The 20,788-nt window shown below is 43.0% G+C and overlaps 1 protein-coding gene across 2 annotated transcripts in view; it reads right to left on the reverse strand.

The window, feature by feature from the left end:
- CTTNBP2 (cortactin binding protein 2) overlaps window positions 1-20,788 on the reverse strand; it is a 127,759-nt gene that overhangs the window by 14,592 nt on the left and 92,379 nt on the right. For both annotated transcript variants that reach the window (XR_005660399.1, NM_001242735.1), the window contains 8 exon segments: window positions 20,387-20,466; window positions 14,996-15,082; window positions 14,807-14,906; window positions 11,163-11,315; window positions 10,331-10,518; window positions 6,351-6,529; window positions 3,576-3,763; window positions 3,186-3,371 (listed from right to left, as the gene is read on the reverse strand). Coding sequence is in view for 1 of the 2 variants with exons in the window: in NM_001242735.1 (NP_001229664.1) it covers window positions 3,186-3,371; window positions 3,576-3,763; window positions 6,351-6,529; window positions 10,331-10,518; window positions 11,163-11,315; window positions 14,807-14,906; window positions 14,996-15,082; window positions 20,387-20,466 (1,161 nt within the window). In the remaining variant the exon portion in view is untranslated.

The following is a 20,788-nucleotide window of genomic DNA, read 5'->3' on the forward strand; positions in this document are numbered from 1 at the left end:
AGGAAAGGGCGGATCTTGGCGATCTCTGAGGGAGAATCAGGAAATCACTTTTAGAAAGCAAAATATTCAATCAATCAGTGGTATTGGTTGAGTGCTTATTTGGGAGACTACAAATAGCAGAAATGGATGGTACCATCCTTGGAAAGTTTATGATCTAATGTGGGAGACAAGGAGACATAAATCATTTACAAATTATGAGAGCAGAAGAAAGAATGCTACAACCCTGGAGAGTGGGAGTAAAGCAAAATCGGTAAATACTGTAAATCTATGTGAAGTGAGATAAATACAAATGTGTGTGTGGATGTGTGTGAGTGTGCGCGCGTGGGCGCGCTAAGGACAGACTAAATGGCTATGGACTGTTGGATTATAATGATATTATTATTATTACTGTTAATGATAATAACACTTGTTAAGCATTTACTATGTGTCAAGCACTGTGCTAACCGCTGGGATAGACATAAGATAATCAAGCCCTTCATGGTGTTCAGAGTTTAAGTAGGAGGGACTTGAGAATGGACATGAACTGAGAAGATTAAATGAACAAGAAAATCTGATGCTCTTTTGCCTTATCTCTCAGGTGCATGTCCAGCAGCGATGTCAGTAGGTTTTATGTTTTCACTTTTTTGCCCTGGTACAAAACCCACCCCCATGCCCTTCCAATCACCTTTGGCAGCACCACCATCCTGTCAACCTGCTAAGCTTGGAACCTCAGCATCACAGATTGTTGGATATCATTGTTAAGACCCAGGGTGGGGAGATGAGAGGTGAGTCAGGAAAGGCTTCTTGGAGGAGGTAAGATTTTAGTAGGACTCAGAAGATGGGGAGAACAGTGGTCTGAAAGATATGAAGTAGGAGGGAGTTCCAGGCAGGGGCAAAGGGCTGAGAGAGAAGAGATTGAAACATAATAAATACGTGGGTATTAGAAGGCAAAATGTGGACTGGGTTGCAATGGGACTATAGCAAGGATAAGTAGAAGCAAGAGAGCTGATTGAGTGCCCTAAAGTCAAAGTCATGTTGTTTTTATTTAATAGAGATGTATGGACAATCATTGGAGGTTTTTGAGGAATGGGGAGATGTGCAAAGAACAATATTTTAGGACAAAGATTTGAATAGCAGAATGAAGAATGAACTAGAGAGAGGAGAGACTGGAGGCAGGGAGGTCTGTGAGGAGGCTGTTGCAGTAGTCAAGCATGCAGTAGTCAAGACAGGATATGACAAGTGTTTGGACCAGGATGGTAGCAGTTTGGATGGAAAAGAAGGGGTGGATTCTAGAACTATGGGGACGATAGAAGTGATGAGATTTGGTGACTGGCTGAATATGCAAGTTGAAGGAAAAAGACGAGTCAAGGATAATACCAAGGTTGTGGACTTGTGAGACAGGGGAGGGTGGTGGCGTTGTTAACAGTGATGGGAGAATCAAGGGGAGGAAAGGATTTGGGAGGGAAGATGAGAAGTTCTGTTTTGGAAATGTTAAGTTTGAGGTGAAGGTGGTATGTTCAACTAGAGATGTGCTGATGGCAGGAGGAAATGTGAGAGTGCAGAAAAGGAGAAGGGGGCTGGAGGGGTAGATTAATCAACCAAGAGAGTTTATTGAGCACTGACAGTGTGCAAAGCACCAGATTAAGCAGGCACCAGACTAAGCAGTTGGAAAAATACAAAAGAGTTAGCAGACGTGGTAGAATTAGGCATCATCTGTATAGAGATGGTAATTGAAGCTTTACCAGTTTCTCCAAGGGAGGGGGTGTCAATGGAGAATAGAAGAGGACCCAGAATTGAGCCCTGAGGGACCCCCGCAGTTAGAGGAAGGGTGGCAAAGGAGTAGCAGATGAAAGAGACCAAAAGGGAGTGGCCGGAAAGGTAGGAGGAGAGTCAAGAGAAGACAGCATCAGTGATGCCAAGGTTGGATAAGGTTTCCAGGAGAAGGGGGAGGTCCACAGGGTCAAAGGCTGTTGAAAGTCTAGGAGGATTAGGATGGAGTAGAATCTATTGGGCATGGAGAACATCACCGGTGCCCTAGGAGAGAGCGGTTACTGTCGAGTCAAGGGAGTGGAAATCAGATTTCAGGAGTTTGAGGAGAGGCAGTGAAGGCAGAGGGTGTAAACAACTTATGACTTTGTGTGTAGAACATGGACCTGGGAGTCAGAAGGACCTGGGTTCTAACTCTGCCACATGTCTGCTATGTAATCTTGGGAAAGTCACTTAACTTCTCTGTGCCTCAGTTATCTCATCCATAAAATGAGGATAAGAGTGTGAGCCCCACGTGGGACAGGGACTGTGTCCATCCTGATTACCTTGTATCTACCCCAGTGCCTAGAACAGTGTTTGGCACATAGTAAGTGCTGAATAAGTACCATAATTATTATTATTACTATTGTTATTAATTCACTCAGGATGTTTGAAAAGGAATGGTAGGTGGGAGATGGATTATGAACAATTTTAATTGATGTTCAGCCTATATAAAAAGGCTAATCCTTCCAATGAATGAGTGCCCTTCACCATGAGAGCACCTTATTTTTCCTAGGTCTTTGAGGAATTCTTAGCAGGGACTCTTTTCCTGGAAATTCATTATCTCCTCATCTATTTGATCAAAGGGAGTTAAGGAGAAGGATTCCCAGGGGCAGGGACCCTTGTTTGGCTAAACTCCCACTGAACCATTACTACTGAATTTAGGATTTAGGTGTAAAGAAATTTTTCTGGCCATGACCAGAGGACAATTAGGATTTACGATAACCAGGGAATGGGCAGCTCCCTCGGGAAATCAGACCAGGAAAAGGGAAGACCGAGACCAAGAATGGTCTCAGAAATAAAAGCTAGAGTCAAAGACCCTCTGAGATTTGGTTAGGGCTTGACCCTGGGGATCAGTAGCTTCACCCCAGATAATCAGTCCTCAGTGTACCAAACAACTATCTGGCAAATCCCAGTTTGGAAGAAGCTGCTTGGTGCTGGGCTAAGAAGTATGTGGGTTTGGGGTTATTTTCCAACTGGGCATTAGTTTATTTTCTGACTAATTTGGCCAGTATCAGTCAATCAATCAGTGCTATTTATTGAATGCCTTCCATGTGCAGAGCACCGTAGTGAGTGCTTGGGGAAGTGCAATGCAGTAGATAGATTCAATCCCTGCGCTCAAGGAGTTTACAGTCTAGTGGATTACAAATTAACAGAGGACCTTCAGGGTAGCTCCTTACCATCCTTCGTTGCCTCTTGCTTAGTCCAGGTCTGGGAAGAGGAGAGGCCGGATTTCTTTCGAGGGCTGGTGTTGACTTTCCTCCAGGACCCACTCTCTCCTTTCTTCCTGTGACTACCGCTGTAGCTGGAAACCATGGATAATGGGAAGCACCCACTCCGGAACTCAGCCATATACTGGTCCAACTCTGAAATCCGAACATGGAGAGTCAGAAGGGAAGGGGTTGAGCAGGGACTAAAGCCCCATGATCCCAGATTCCTGGAGGATTGTGGCATTTTGGAAGCCCTTATTTGGTCCAGAGCCTGCTCAATCTCTCGGATTGACTAAATAATTTGGAAATCAATCCATCAGCCTGATTTTTAGTGACCGGGGTTTCAGCCAGCCCCTATACCTGCTCTGGGGAGAGGACAGCCATGTAGAATGGCCTTGTTCAGCAAGATGCTGAGGGCTGCTTTGACCACGGCTTGCTGCCCTTGGCTGGGACTCGGTCTGACTGCTGGTCTCTTCACAGAGGCTCTCGAGAGTATGGCTTCTTGAACTTTGGGAGCGATCACGGCATTCCATAATTTGGACATCCACCTTGAAGGACAAGAAAATCTGCATTAGGCCAAAGAGTCACAGGCATTTCACCCCCCACCCTGAGGGATTTTTAATTTCTTCAAGGGAATTACCTCGGGATTGAGAGGTCTTTTAACTTTCACATTCAGTCTGACGCTAAATCCCTCTCCAACCTGCCCCTTATTCTTCACCCATATGGTCACCAGTCAAGCACTTGCCATGTTTTGAATAGGTTACTGCAGCAGCCTTCTCAATGGCCTCCCTGCCTCCAGCCTCTCCTCCTTCAGTTCATCCTACACAATGCTATTTAGATTATTTTATGGTATTTGTTAAGCATTTACTATGTTCTAGGCACTATACTAAGTGCTGGGGTAGATACAAGTTAATCAGGTTGGACACAGTCCCTGTCCCACATAGGGCTCCCAGTCTTAATCCCCATTTTCCAGATGGTAACTGAGGCGCATGGAAGTTAAGTGACTTGCCCAAGGTCACACCGCAGACAACTGGCAGAACTGGGATTAGAACCCAGGTCCTTCTGACCCCCAGGCCCATGCTGTATCCACTAAGCCATGCTGCTCCTTCCTAAAATGCCATTCAGAAAATACCACTCTACTCATAAACCTAAAATAAATACACATTACCCTCTGCCTTAATCATAAATCCTTACCAGGTGGTACAGTTCATATCGCATAACACACACATGGTACATGTGGTACAGTGCGTGTCACATGTCACCTTCCCTTCCTCCACCAAGAGTCCCTGCTCCCGGAATGCTCCATGCCCATCAGGACATGGATAAAAGCTGCTTCCATGTGCTCTCGGACTCCTCCACCTCCACCAAGACTTTGAACCGATTTTTTGTATTTATTTGTGTTGTGTTCCAATGTTTCATCACTCTTTGTGTGTGTGTCTCCAATCCCTTTTACCCAGTTGAACTCTTAGACTGTGAGCCCTCCAAGGGACAGGGACCATGTCAAAATTCCCACATTTATGTTCTCTCAGGGCTTAGTACAGTAAGCACTCTTATTAAGCTCTTATTATTAAGGTCTTATTAAGCACTCTTCACACAGTAAGAGCTTAATAAATAACTATTATTACTACTGCTATGCATAGTCAGTGCTTAATAAATATTATAATTATTCATTATTCAAAATTTGCCTCCCGAAATCTCAGGCATCACAGCATCAGTAGTTTGTTTGCATCATTTGTGTCAGCTCGACATCCCCCTTAGACCAAGATCTCCTCCAAAGCAGGAAAGAGAAGCAACGTGGCCTAGTGGATAGAACATGAGCCGGGAGTCAGAAGGACTTGGATTCTAATCCCAGCTCTACCAGTTCTCTACTGCATGACATTGGGCAAATCACTTAATTTTTCTGTGCCTCAGTTATCTCATCTGTAAAATGGGGATTAAGACTGTGAGCCCTATGTTGGCCAGGGACTGTGTCCAACCTGATTAACTTGTGTCTACCCCAGTGCTTAGTACAGTGCTTGTTACATTGTAAGGACCTAACAAATACCATTAGAGGAAAAAAATGGCAACTCAGTGTGGTGCTCTGTACATGGTCTGCAGAGCTCTGTATTAAATGCCTAACTCGGTGTTCTGCAACACAGTAGGCACTTAATCAATTCTGGGAATATCACCTTAAATTGATATAATGATTTATTATGTTTAAAGAACTTTCCTCTAAGTTATCCTTAGAGTGTAAACTCCTTGAGGGAAGGGACCATGTCTTTCACATCATTGAACTCTCTCCTATGTATCTATTTCAACTTCTTCTAAACTGTAAACTCGTTTTGGAAAGGCAACGTGGCTTACAATTCATGCCGTGGGCAGGGAATGTCTGTTTATTGTTGCATTGTACTCTCTGAAGTGCTTAGTAAAATGCTCTGCATACAGTAAGCATTCGATAAATACAATTGACTGACTGATGGACTACTCTTTCAAGCACTTACTACAGTGCTTGGCACACAGTAAGCGCTCAATAAATATACAGATTTAGGGCTCTACATATACTAGGCACATAATAATAAAAAACCGCTCATTTCATCCCTTCAACAACTCTTAAGAATAGGAAGAGACTTGTATTATCTCAATTTTATAGATGAGGAAACAGGTTCAGAGAGGATAAGCAATTGCCTTATGCTAGTGGTAGAACAGGGATTAAAACCCAGATGCTATAATGATTTGGGATATAATTTATGTGTGGCTAGGGAATCAAGTGCTTCATTACCATGCTTCTTCCAAATTCCTTAGATTTTTCCCATTTTTGCCCCATTAAAACTAAACTTTTTTTTTTGACCCAAGCAAAGTCTGTAGAAAGTAAACTTGTTAGAGAAATTTCACCTCAGTCACAAGCTTTAAGGGCTTCTGAAATGACAAAATCTCCTTGCTTCTCCCCACCTTCTAATATATCAGAAGACTTGCCCTGTCTTTTTTTATGATATTCATTAAGCGCTTGCTATGTGCCAGGCACCGTACTAAGTGCCGGGGTATATACAAACTAATCAGGTTGGACACAGTCCCTGCCCACGTAGGACTCACAATCTTATTCCCCATTTTTACAGCTGTCCCTTCTGTTGCACTGCAAACCAAATAAGATCCACTTACTTCACAGTCACATGGGCATGTCCTGGAACCACTGGGCATGACAGGAAATACCTGGGCCCTATAAGGGCCTCTGGAGTGCCCAGGCGGGACAAACAGGAGTTCAGCTGGTGCCAGACGGTAAGGATCCAATCGATAATCTTGCACACGGGATCACAGGGAGAAGGCACTTTCCCTCGGAACTAGAGAAACGGAAGAGACGCAGAAGCAAGACCTGAGTTTCTAACACCATCCGGAGACAAGAAGGAGGTTTTTTTAAAGTTGAAGAACATGACTATATTTACATTCACATGTGAGGCTCAGGAGTGATTTCAAACTGGCCACAATTCTGAATAGAACTGGGCATGGAGAAATGGGACAAGCCTTCGCGCTCTGCTATGGTGGTAAAAGAGAAAAATGTGGCATGTTTTGGCAGAGACGAGTTGACCCCATGTCCACACTTTTCCTCCTTCATAGTCTTTCTTCTCCCTTTGAATTTGCCAAATGATACCTCTCTCCATCTTCAAAGCCTTCTAAAAAGTCTCCTTCTCCAAGAGATGTTCCCCGAATGCCCATCCTCGGTCATGCCAATTCAGCATATTAGCACATTTGTGTATATTCATTTATTTATTCTATTTATTTATTTGGTAGTTGCTTACTTTTTTTATCAATTCTATTTTTGCTTTTGCTCTTGTTACTGTTATCTGAAAACAATTTGGGTATGGCCCTTGAGGATAATGATTATTTTAGCAATAATAATAATAATAGTTGTTAAATACTTACTATGAGCCATCACGGTACTAGGCTTAGATTATGAGCCTCTTGTTGGGTAGGTACTGTGTCTAATCTGATTATTCTATATTGATCCCGGAGCTTAATACAGTACCTTGAATATAGTAAGTGCTTAACAGATATAATTATTAATAATAATCACTGGGGTACAAACAAGATAATGAGGTCAAATACAGTTCCTATACCATGTTAAACACTTAGTACAGTGCTTTGCACCCAGTAAGCACTCAATAAATATGATTGAATGACTGAATGTGGGGCTCACAGTCTAAGGAGGAAGAAGAACAGGTATTTAAACCTCATTTTACAAATGAGGAACTGAGGCACGATGATGCTATGTGACTTGCCCAAGATCATACAGCAGGCAAGTTGCACAGCTGGGATTAGCAACTAGGGCCCCCGGATCCCCTTTCTACTAGGCCCGGCTCGTTTCTATGAGGTCATGCTTTATCTTTTACTTCTATTGTATGCTTTCATGAAACTGATACAGCGCTAGGCTCACAATAAGTGCTCAGTACAGAGCTCTGCCCACAGTGGACACTCAATAAATATTGAGGATTATGATGATGATAAACACATGTGAATATGGAAGTGCCAAACTGGTTTAAGGGTATTTATGCCACTCTTCAAAGTTTTTAATGGTAGCATCTCTATCTGAGAAGTATATTGTACAAAACCTTTTCTTCTGGTTTTAGGATAAAATCCTAAAATTAACGAGGATTGTTTGCAATTTGAGAGCTCTCAAAATAACAAAATCACCATGGAGCTAAATAAAATTCATGTTTATGTTACTATAAGCATTTTGCTCATGCCTATATTGTTAAATAATTGAGGTTATCTTTGGAAAAGCAGTGCAATTTGGTCATATCCCACACTAGACAAAAAAAGGATGTTTTGATCAAAACAATGTGAACAAATAAAGCAGCATTCAGATGGCATTCATATTCAAATAATGAATCATTTGGGGTTAATCCTGTTCTTTTCCCAAATATTCCCTGAAAAATAATGTCTGTTCTATTTCCATAACCCCTAGCTTGAATACTGCTCCAGTAGGATTTGGAGATCAAGAGCTATAAAAATGGGGAGCTTTAATAGCTAGTTACATTGTTGGAAAATCAAATCTGCTCTCACTTCCAACAATTTGAGAATCTCCAATGCAGAGAAAGGGCAAATTCAAAAGGAGCAAAGAGGTCTAAACAAAAACCTCAGCTTTCAGAAGTTATTTAGGAGCATAAAACCATCAGCAGAGCCACTGTTGGTTCAAACCCACAGTCCATCCAGCCCAGGATCCTGTCTCCAACACAGACTATAAGGCCTCAGAGAAAGAGGCTGGAGGAGAGGTAATTACAAGCTGTTCTCTCCCACAAAAGATTTATTCACTTCTGCTGCTTCCAGTCTCTGATGTTCCATGCTGTCACCCATTCAAATTGTGTGCTTACCCAGAGGAACTGCTTTATTCAGCCACTTGGGGAGTCTCTTTTGTAAAGGCAAAGGGTGACTAGTGCCTTTCTTCTCTTTTTTAAAATGAGGAAAAAAGAAAACAGGGCAGGAGGCTTAAAATTCCCTTCTGCTTGCCCTCCTATAGTGCTCTTTCCCACCTGTGTGCGTCTCTCCTTTATGTTCCACCAGTTGAGACTTTTAAATTCACCATGACCTTGTGGGAAACCTCCCTTTTCCTGAGACTGTGCAACTTTCAACATCATGGACAAGGAACCTGTTATACTCTCCCAAGCACACAGTGACAGAGAAAGGGGTAGGCCAGGGGAAAGATTAGGCAAGGGAAAGGTTAGGCTGGGGGAAAAGGTTAGGCTTGGGGAAGAGGTCAATCCGGGGAAAAGGTTAGGCCAGGGGAAAAGGTTATGCCAAGGAAAAAGTCTAAGCTAGGGGAAATATTAGGTTGGGAAAAACATTAGGCTAGGGAAAAGGATAGACAGGGTGAAAAGTTTAGGTTAGGGGAAAAGCGTAGGCTAGGGGAAAGAAAAAAATAGGAGAACTAGGGTCTAGTCCCAGTTTTGCCTGTTGGCACTACAAATGGTCAGTAGGCCAGGTTTCTGCACACAGTGAGTGCTCAGTAAATACCACTGATTGATGGAGGATGGGCAGGGAACATGTCTGCCAACTTTGTTGTATTGTACTCTTCCAAGCAATTAGTACAATGCTTAGTACAAGAGGCCTTTTCTGACTAAGCCCCACTTTCCTCTTCTCCCATTCCTTTCTGCATCACCCTAACTTGGTTCATTTATTCATTCACCCTCCCTTAGATTAAAAAATCTAGACTGTGAGGTGAATAGGAGTAAACAAGACAGAATGATTGGTGCCAATGATTAAATCTTTTTTCATATTCCTCTGCCAACATACACTGGCAGAGCTATGCCAATTTATGTCAAGCTTGGTCTGACCACCCTTAAGTGAGTAGAGCCTAATTAAACTAAACCACTGAGGGTTTGCAGGGAGTTCAGTCCTTTATTCAGTCCACCCTCAGCCCCACAGTACTCATTTACATATCCGTAATTTATTTTAATGTCGGTCTCCAATTTATTTTAATGTCGGTCTCCTGCTCTAGACTGTAGGCTCCTTTGGGTCAGGACCTGGTCTACCAACTCTCCTATATCATTTTCTCTCAAGCACTGAGTACAGTGCTCTGCACACAGTAAGCATCCAATACATATGGTCGATTGATTGATTGACTGAATGAAGATTATAGAGTAATAAATAGTGTGGATATGGCAAAAATATTATCAGAAAAGACCAAAGCAGTTATATTGCCAAGGAGCTTTGACAGAATGATCAGATTTAGTTTCATTCTCAAAAGTTCTTGGACCCAGACAATTCCTTCTCCCCTTTCCCTCTGTTCCTCCCCCTCTCCCTTCTCCTCCCTTCAGCACTGTGCTCATTTGTATATATTTTTATTGCCCTATTTATTTTTGTTAATCCCCTTGATTCTATTTATCGTGCTTAAATTGTCTTGTTTTTATCCGTCTCCCCCGATTAGACTGTAAGCCCGTCAATGGGCAGGGATTGTCTCTATCTATTGCCGAATTGCACATTCCAAGTGCTTAGTTCAGTGCTCTGCACATAGTAAGCGCTCAATAAATACTTTTGAATGAGTGAATTCATTTTTCAGATTTAGAGTCACAGCTTTCCCTGGACAACAAAGAAATGACTTAATGATCCAGCTATTGCCACTCTCTTACCTACTGCCGCTCTCTTACCTTATTCATTACTTTCCTTCTTAAAAACCTTTGCAGGAGCCCGTGGATGGGCTCTCCATCCCATCTTAACTGAACCCAGCGGAAATGTTGCTGCACTAAGAGATCAGATCCCTGGAGACACGACTTTGCAATGGTTCCCACCAGAAAGCAGTTTTCATGGAAGTAATAAGAATTGGCCACTCCATTTCCTGAAAAAAAACAAAACACAAAAACACAATTTGGCAATAGATCATAAAAAACCAGCAAATCACTTATGGAATACATCAAGATTGTAAGTTTGTTTGAGGAGAGGGATCTCTGTCATCAAATTTTTATTGTACTCTCCCAAATGCCAAATATGGTGCTCTGCATAGAGTAGGCAATCTGTAAATACTGTTAAATGAATTTATCAACAAATGCCTGAAACAATACATATTCATCTAGGGCCAAAATATTAATATGAAAACTGAATTGTTAGGCAATTGACAGTAGCTTCTTTATTTTTTTTTTCTTTTGGCATTTCTTAAGCACCTACTATGAGCAAAATATTGTATTAAGTGCTGGGGTAGGTACCAGATAAGCAGGCTGTTCACAACTCCTGCCCCACAAGGGGCTCAGAGTCTAAGTAGGAGGGCAATTGGATTTAGTCCTCATTTTACAGACAATGAAACTGAGGCACAGAAAGTTTAAATAACTTGCCCAAGATCACAATGCACATAAATTGTGAAGCCAGAATTAAAACTCTGGTCCTCTGACTCCCAGGCCCATGCTCTTTCTTTCCACTTGGCCATCCTGCTTCCTTCTTTTAGTTGTTCTATCACCCTAATGTGTCGTGCAAAAATATTTTCTTTACCTTTTTGAAAAGTATAGGGATTTTCACTGCTACGGTTCTCAAGGGGAGCTAGAAAGTCTCCCAACAACTCTGATAATGAAGCTTTTTCCAAATTCTCTAGGATGACGATGACTTTTTTGCTCACAGGAGGCTGTTTCACAGGGATCAGACAAGCTGAAATACAAAGAAAGAGCAATTTACCCATTAAGCCACAGTACAAGAAATGGTAAAATAGATCAGTGCTCAGTTATTACTGTACAAACGGAGATGATACTAATTCTAAGTTTGCTGTAGGGAATGAATCCCAAAGTATACAGACATTTTTCTTTTAAGTTTATCACTAACCCAGGAAGTGTTGAGCCAGGTTCAAGCAACAACCCCATATTATATCTGTTACTTTCTGAGCTAATTATACTAGCAAATGTGGTATTTGTTAAACACTTCTATGTGCCGATCACTGTTCTAAACCCTGGGGTAGGTACAAGATAATCAGATAGGACACAGTCTCTGCCCTATATGAAACTCACAGTCTAAGGGGAAGGAAGAACAGGACTTTTACTCCCTGTTTTATAGATGAGGAAATGGACGCATCTAGAAGTTAGGTGACATGTCCAAGGCCACATAGCAGGGAAGTGGTAGAGCTGGATTTGGAACCTAGTTCTCCTGACTCCCAGGTCCCTGATCTTTCCACTAGGATATACTTCTTCTCTGAGCTCTGAGCTGCCTTGATTCGGGTGCCGTGAAAGGTGAAGTTGCCTTAGTGGGCAAAGCCAAGATTACTTTGAACTAAGACTTGGTATCTTGTGACGCCAATTTTCTTACTTGGCAAGCCCCATGTAGGACAGAGTCTATGTCTGCTCTGAACCCAGGGGAAATGTTGCTGCCCTATCACCTCCGTGGAGATGACTTTGCAAGCACTTTAGTACATAATAAATTCTATTATTGGTTTTGCTTTTAATACTATTTCTAGAGAATGCAGCTTCCAAAGTGCTTATTCCCAGGACATGACTTATCTCCAGGAAGACTTTTATTTTTATGATGTTTGTTAAGTGATTACTATGTGACAAGAACTGTTCTAAATGCTGGGGTAGATAAAAGTTGAGGTTGGACACAGTCCTTGTTCTACCTGGCTCCCAATCTAAAACAGAGGGAGGAGGACTGAATCCCAACTTTACAGATAAGGGAACTGAGGCAGAGAGAAATTGGCATGGCTGGGATTACAGTACAATTCCTTGGACTCTTAGGCCTGTGCTCAATATTCTAAAGGTCTGCTTTTCTGTGAGTAGATGAGCCTTGGAACCTCAAACTGCTTCCATCTGGACATCCTGATCAGGTATCTTGCCTCTCATACTGCTGATATCTTGCTCACATCCTCCCTCCTTCCTGAAATTCCCTTCCTCATTCACAAACTTCAGACCACTTTTCTCCCTGACTTCAAAGTCTTCATGAAGTTACATCTATCTCCTCCAGGAGGTCTTCCCTGATTAATTGATCCTATCCCCACCCTATTCCCCCACTACTACAACTTTAGCATGTTGACATCACTAAGCACTTGGGTACTCACCTGGCTTCCTCCCCACATCTAAACTCTGTTGCTTTCCCCTATCTGTAATTTATTTTAGTGTCTATCTATCCCACTACATTTGAAATTTATTGAGAGTAGGGATTTTGTCTCCTAATTCTATTATTGTCTCCCAAATGCTTAGTACAGGGCTCTGCACCAAATAAGTGCTCAAGAGCTAAAGCGGCAGTTGGGGATGAAGTGGCAGTTGGTGAAATGGGGGAAATAGGGTGGGAAAATGATAGATTAATCAGGGCAGGCCTCCTTGGAGAGATGTGATTTTAGAAGGGTTTTTCAGAAGGGTGATTTCAGTTGTCTGTCAATTGTTTAGAGGGAGAGACTTCCAGGCCAAAGAGAGGGTGTGAGCAAGACATGGGTGAGAGGGAAGATAAGAATGAGTTTGTTTGAGAGGACTGAAGCAGAACGTGGAAGAGCAGCTGCCAGTGAAAGGTGAAAAGAGAAACCGTACCTACTTCCACCACCCTCCCAAAATTCCTTTCTCTGACTGAAGCTAAGATGTGGCCCAGCTGCTCTGGAAGTGTAAACTCTGGGGAGTTAGTTGAAGTAGTAAAAGCAGGAACAGTTTTTCTTCTTTTCCTTCTCTTGCTCCCTTTCCTTCTTATTTTTCTGCTGCTACTCCATTCTTCAGCTATGGCTCTAGTGCAGGTCCTCTTAGGCTGTGAAGGGGGTTATGGCGCTGAGGAGAAGAGGCGTGAAGAGGGTGTAAGGGGAGGCGGATGAGAGGTGGGTGTCAGAGGAAGGGTTGTGAGAGGAGTACAGTGGATATGAGGGGAAGGCGACATCTTGAGGCTGTAGGGCTACAGTTTCTAAAAATGGTGGAAAAACCCCTTGTATCAACAAAAGAAAAGTTCTCTCAGAAGTTTCAGGTGAGTTTTGTAGTTTGGATATATACTGTTAGCATCTCTGAATTAAAAATTACCTGCGAAAGTTGCAGCAATTTTCAAAAATATCCCTCCTGTTAACCTAATTCTATCCTAAGCAATGTGCTTGAATTTGCCTTTCCACTGCTACACTGACCACCTCACCACCCTGACCCAGTTGTGCGACAGTCTCTGGGGAAAGACCCTAAGAGAAGGGAAGACTCATTTACTTTTTGTCTGCTTTATCCATTTAGAAGCTAAGGGAATCACCTCTCCTCTTCAAACTAGTTTATTTTTTATCCATTCTTGGTTCCCTTCACAAGTCCTCACAAACCAGGATGCCCTCTGCGGACCCAACCACTTCAGCATTCTCATCTGGGCTCAGGGCAGAGCAAGGACAGGGACAAATTCACAATCTCACAGCAAGGGAAGGGGCTAGGGATAAAATCAATCTATCATTCAATCAATCGGTGGGATTTATTGAACACTTACTATGTGCCAAGCACTGTACCATGTGCTTGAGAGAGTACAAAACAAAAGAATTACCAGATACATACCCTGTCCATATCAGGTTTACTGTCTAGACGTGTGTAAAATGAACAGATCCTCCACTTCCTGTCTGTGCTTTCACTGTATCTTAGTTCTGCCACTAATTCTGGGGGTAACATGAAGTGGAACTCTTAATCCCGGCATGCATAACTGTTTCTTTACTGCTAAATCAGAAAAAAAAGTCACAGCAAACTACCTTCATGGAAGCCATTCTAAAAGGACTGTGACTTCTTAATGGCTAAGAGAATACCTTATTCAGAGCACCATTTGCAGTAATCAGGAACAGAAGGAACATCACACACTCTAAGCTTTCAGTCAGAAATTAAAACCATAGTATTTGGTTACCATTATTCCAGAAACTTGAGGGGACTGTGAAAGTGCTATATAAGCAGGGATTGCTGATCAATTGATTAACTAGGGAATGATACCCACCATGGGTCCCATTAGAGTCAGTTAATTCTTCTAACAGTTTTATCCTCATTCAACGGCAGCAGCAAGGAGATCTTTGGGGTCTCGGCACACTCCAATTTCTAATGGGCTGCTGCTGCTAAGTGAGAATAAAACTGTGTTAATCAATCGATCAAGCAATCCCCGTTACACAGCACTTTCCTTCCATCAGCATCATTGCCAAGTTGCCGGCTAGAGCCCAAGCAGAATCCCCAGAGGGACCTTACCGCTATTGATGAATAACTCCACTAGCTGCTCCTTGGAGAAGTTGGTGTCCACTTCGGCTTTCACTATTTCACAAGGGAATCCTGCAGCTGTCTGCTTGTGCTGTAATAGAGAAGATATGGATTCCTTAAAGCCACACCCCACCCCCATCTAAATTTCCAGAAGCTTGCGGGTGGAGGGTCGGGTATTACCTTCAGGCAGAGTGCTATCTGATGGGCTATATAGTCTTGCAAGCTTCCTTCAGGGCCATGGAAGACCACGTTATGATATTGCTCCACCTGTAGATAAACCAAGAGCAGAGAGGTTAAAATGTGAGCCTTGGGTTGTCTTGTGGAGAAACCATCCAGGAAGGTGACTGCACTTCGGCAATCTCCAACCTTCCCAATGGCCCCAGTGGCCAGTCATTCTTCCATGTTGGGAAGGGTACATCTGAGCACTGGCACCTCTAGGGAGATGCAGCTTGGCGTAGTGGAAAGAGCAAGGGCCTGGAGTCAGAAGGACCTGGGTTCCAAACCCAGCTCCGTCACTTGTCTGCAGTGTGATTCTGGGCAAGCCGCTTGACTTCTCAGTGCCTCAGTAATCACATCTTTAAAATGGAGATTAAGACTGCGAGACCCATGGGGGACAGGGATTCTATCCAACCCGATTTGCTTGTACCCATCCCAGTGTTTAGTACAGTGCCTGGCACATAGTGAGCGCTTCACAAATATCACCATTATTATTATTATTAGGGCTCTAATCTCAGCGATGCCACTTGCCTATTGTGTGACTCTAACAACTTCTCTGTGCCTCTCAGTTTCTTCATCTTTAAATGGTGATTCAATATCTGTTCTTGCTATTTAGACTGTCTCATTATTAATAATGATAACACTAAGAAGGGATTCTGGACTTCCTTCTCCCCACATCCATGCATCCCCCAATGGTTATGTCTCATAGTTTTGGGAACCAAGACCCCCAGATAATTATTAGGTCTCCTAATAAAGAGTATAGAAGTGGGAATCAGGAGACCTGGATTCCAATCCCACTCTGCCACTGGCCTCCTGTGTGACCTCAGGCAAGTCATTTCATCTTCATGGACCTCAATTTTGCCATTTATAAAAGGGGAAGAATAATATCTGCCACCCATCACTCTCCCATGTGACTCGGTAATGTCTCTGCCTCAAATGAATAAGAAAATAGGAAGATAGGCGTGATGTGGGTAGGGTTGTTTGGACCAAAGATGTACTTTCCTAGAGCTCAACTGTTCTTCTTGCTAAATTTTCAGCATTATTTATTTCTTTGGGTGTTCATCCTCCCTTTCCCAATACCCTACCCTTTTTAGATTGCGGGTCAGGAACTGGTTGTGAATCAATGTTCCCGGATTTCTGGAGGTCATGGGTTCTAATCCCAGCTCTTCCACTTGTCTGCTGTATGATCTTGGACAAGTCACTCCACTTCTCAGGGCCTCAGTCATCTCCTCTGTAAAATGGGGATTGAGACTGAGAGCCCCATGTGGGACAGGGACTGTGTCCAACCTGATTTGTTTGTATTAACCCCAGCATTTAGTACAGTACTTGGCGCAGAGTAAGCGCTTAACAAATGCTAATTATTAATTATTATTCCCCTTGGGCAGTACATGTTCTTCACACGGTAAGCACCCGACGTTGTCATTACGGCTTAATAAGCCCCCGATTAGACTGTAAGCCCGTCAAAGGGCAGGGACGGTCACTATCTGTTATCGATTTGTACATTCCAAGCGCTTAGTACAGTGCTCTGCACATAGTAAGCCCGTCAAAGGGCAGGGGCTGTATCTGTTGCCGATTTGTACATTCCAAGCACTTAGTACAGTGCTCTGCACATAGTGAGCGCTCAATTAATACTATTGAATGAATGAATGAATAGTAAGCGCTCAATAAATACTAGTGAATGAATGAATTACGGCTACTGCTTATAAATTCCCACCAGGGGTCACTGTCTCTCACTTCAAGATTTTAGGCAATTTATCGTACCTAAGGGCCGTCTTCTCTTATGGGGTGCCCTCTTCTTCACCCTGACCGCATTTAACTGGTAGTTTCCTAAGGGGGCAAAGTCACTGTCCCCTCAGTGCAAACCCAAGTCACACGCTGTGTAACGTTCATGGTGACTTCGAGAAAACAGATGCCTAAAATCCTCAGAAGAGAGAATCCCATAAAAATCGGATTGTTGCCTAAACTTGTTAAGCGCATTCTATTATTCTAATTACGTATTTGTTAAGCGCTTACTGTGTGCCAGACACTGTACTAAGCACAGGGATGGATACAAGCAAATCGGGTTGGAAACAGTCCCTGTCCCACGTGGGGATCACAATCTCAATCCTCATTTTACAGATGAGCTCAGGCACAGAGAAGTGAAGTGACTTGTCCAAGGTCACACAGCAGACAAGTACCAGAGCTGGGATTAGAACCCATGACTTCTTCTGACTCCCAGACCCGTGCTGTATCCACTATGCCATGCTGCTCCTCAATCCCAATTCTATCCCTGTCACACTGCTTCTAAGGAGCTGAAATTTGGGGCACACAGGTATCTGACATGTATGGTTTCTCCAGTAAGGGGAGATTTTACTGACATTTGGGGCATAATTTAATTCAGACAGAAATAATTCAACATCATTACAAAAATGGCTAAACTCAACAGGTTGATTTGCTGTAGCTCATTCATGCTTCCTGTTCACCAGAAATGCTTCAAAATTTAATTCAAAATTAGATTGTTTTTTCTGATCAAGGGGAGCTAAGACTACGCATTCCTTTTGCAGGTACTAGTTCTATCCAATCTATTCTAGGATCTCTTAACTTTGGTTGCATTCTACCATACTCCCAACGTCTTAGTAGAGTGTTCTGCACATAGTTAGCACTCAATAAATACATTGATTGATTAATGGCTTTGCTGTCTGTTTTTGAAATGACCTTCCCTGAAATGCATTCCTGCAGTTTCAGGCTTGAACACAGAAACACATCTATTAACTATTTTCACTCCTTTCTGATGGAAATCCCATTTAAAAAAAAACTAAATATAAACACACAACTTTGGTTCTTTCTCTAAAGTGTACAAATCCGTCAGAAAGCCAGGAAATCTTTCCACTGTCTGAGAGACAGATGTAGGTGAGGAGTCAGGGAACTAGATGAGCTAGAAAAACAAGGAACCACAAATGCCCAAACCAAGCCAAAAGGAGCTACAAAGTGGGATTCCAACCCAAACAGCTTGGACCTCCTCTTGGCTATAGCTAAGGTATTCACTGCCTGAAATACATAGATAAACTGGGAAGCTGTGTTTTCTCCCAGAGAGACCTTCAGTACACACCTGTCTACTTTGACAGCAGGATGGGAAGAACTGGTTGCTCATTATTGGGTGCCGACATTCCTTCGAATAATTGCCCAGAAGAAATTTTGCTCTGCCTGGGGAGGGAGTGGAGAGTGTAGGGAAGGAGGGTAAGAGAAGAGCGGGTTTGAGGCCAGGAAGGCTGTGTTTTCAGGACCAATTTACTAGTCCTGGAAGACGTACTGTCCTAGCCCTACTGGTCCACTTGGGCCCAGATGTGGTGGAAGAGGAGGATTTGCCACAGGGAAGTTCTGATGATGTGGCCTGAATGTTTCCTGTCAGCTGCCCATGACATTCAAAGGGCAGCACCTGCTGGGCCCAAGTCTGCCAAACAGCCTCAAAGCACAAAGGGACTGTAAGCTCACTGTGAGCAGGTAAAGCATCTGTTATATAGTTACATTGGACTCACCCAAGCACTTTGAACAGTGCTCTGCACACAGTAAGCACTCATTAAATACAATTTACAGGGTTGACCGATTGATTGATTGAATCCGGCTCACAGCAGAAATGCTCAAGGATTTACAGTCTCCCAATTTTGGGAATTTTGAGGACTGGCATCCACTCGCCGCATGTTATGCCAACCTCAATCATCCATCGTCAAGATCCAAGGAGGGTGTATGTGCTTGGTGTCAATCTGGCGGGAGGTGCTAAGCTTCAGGAGAACATGGCAGGAGGGGCAGTGGGAATTTTCACAGATGTAAAACTCCTGGGAAAGGGAGGCTCAACTCAACCTGAAATCGGTTTGGTGAGAATGAGAAGAATTGACTTTCTTAGCGATTAAAGGTCTGTGTTCTGGACCTAGACGCCACATAGTCTGAGACTCTGTCAAATGATGGGGTGACAGAGGGGCTAAGTAAATAATGTGAAAAGAGCAGAGGGAGGGGAGCCACGAGACCTGGCTCTGCCACCTGCATTCTGTGTGACCTTGGGGAAAAAATCACAACTTCTCTGGATCTCACTCAATCCACGGTATTTACTGAGAGCTTACTGTGTGCAGAGCATTGTACTAAGTGCTTGGGAGAGCACAATACATCAGAATTGCTAGACATGTTCCCTACCCACAACGAGTTTGCGGTCTAGAGGGGGAGACAGACATTAATGCAAATAAACAATTTATAAATCATAATTTTTAAATACACACATAAGTGCAGTGGGGTTGAGGGTGAGGTGAATACCAAATCTGTACTTAGGTGACAGATCCAAGTCCGTACAGTTTTCTCATCTGTAAAGTGCAAACTCACTACCCGTTCTCCATCCCCCTTAAACCGTGAGGTCCATTATTATGTTGGTATTTGTTAAGCGCTTACTATGTGCAGAGCACTGTTCTAAGCGCTGGGGTAGACACAGGGGAATCAGGATGTCCCACGTGGGGCTCACAGTCTTCATCCCCATTTTACAGATGAGGTAACTGAAGCACAGAGAAGTTAAGTGACTTGCCCACAGTCACACAGCTGACAAGTGGTGGAGCCGGGATTCGAACCCATGACCTCTGACTCCAAAGCCCGTGCTCTTTCCACTGAGCCATGCTGCTTCTCAGAAGCATGTCCTGCTTCTCAGAAGTAGGTCCATGTGGGACAAGGATGACATATACTGTATCCATTCCAGGATTTAATATAATGCTTGGCACATAGTAAGTACTTAATAAATATCATACTAATAATGATAATAATCATTAGGATTAAAGTACCTGTTCTTACTTGTAAGTCCTATATGGGATAGGAACTGTCCAATCCAATTATCTTCAATCTACCCCAGTCATTAGCACAGTGCTTCGCATATAGTAAGTGCTTAACAAATGCCATTACTATTATATTGCTCCCTGTTGCCTGTGATATTCCTCTCCCATGTTTCCCAGGGCTGGCTTCTTCCTGGGCCTTTGGCTACTTCCTACAGTATGTAATCAATGAATCAATGGTATTTATTGAGCACTTACTATATGCAGAGCACTTTACTAAGTGCTTGGGAAAGAACAGTATAACAGAGCTGGTAGATACATTCCCTTCCCACAACGAGATTATGGTCTAGATGGGGGGACAGACATTAATATATGTGAATAAACTATGGATATGTACAAAAGTGCTGTGGGGCTGAGGGAGGGGTGAATCAAGGCTGCAAACCCAAGTGCAGGGGTAACAAGCAGATATCAAACAGATATCAAATCAGATATCAAGGTCAGAAACTACACTTCGCAAGTGGACTATTTCTCTGTAATCAAATGCTGCAGCTCTAATCATGCCCTGCAAACCTACCAGCCGGAGGTAGTTCTGTAGCATCTGAAGAGGGATCATGGATGCGTAAGTCACACTACTGAGGCAGCCTTCTTGAGGTCCTTCAAGAAAACAGTTTACACACACAAAGTCAGCGAATCTCCACTGATAAAACTAAGTCAAAATTAACAAGTATGGAAATATGATACCCATTAACTACAGAGTGGCTTATGAATTGGAGAAAGCTCAGTCACCATCCAGTAAAACACTCACCCTTTCTGCAGTGACATTCACCTTCCAACTGAAGGTTGGGGTCTGTACATCATTTGTACTACTGCAATGCTTAATTCTTGCAAAACTAGTTACTACATCTTCAAATACTTCAATATAAGAATTACCCAGGGTGTGGGTCTGGGAGTCAAAGGACCCGGGTTTTAATCCTGG

The sequence above is a fragment of the Ornithorhynchus anatinus genome, chromosome 10 (assembly GCF_004115215.2).
Source record: "Ornithorhynchus anatinus isolate Pmale09 chromosome 10, mOrnAna1.pri.v4, whole genome shotgun sequence".
Classification (NCBI taxonomy): Eukaryota; Metazoa; Chordata; class Mammalia; order Monotremata; family Ornithorhynchidae; genus Ornithorhynchus; species Ornithorhynchus anatinus.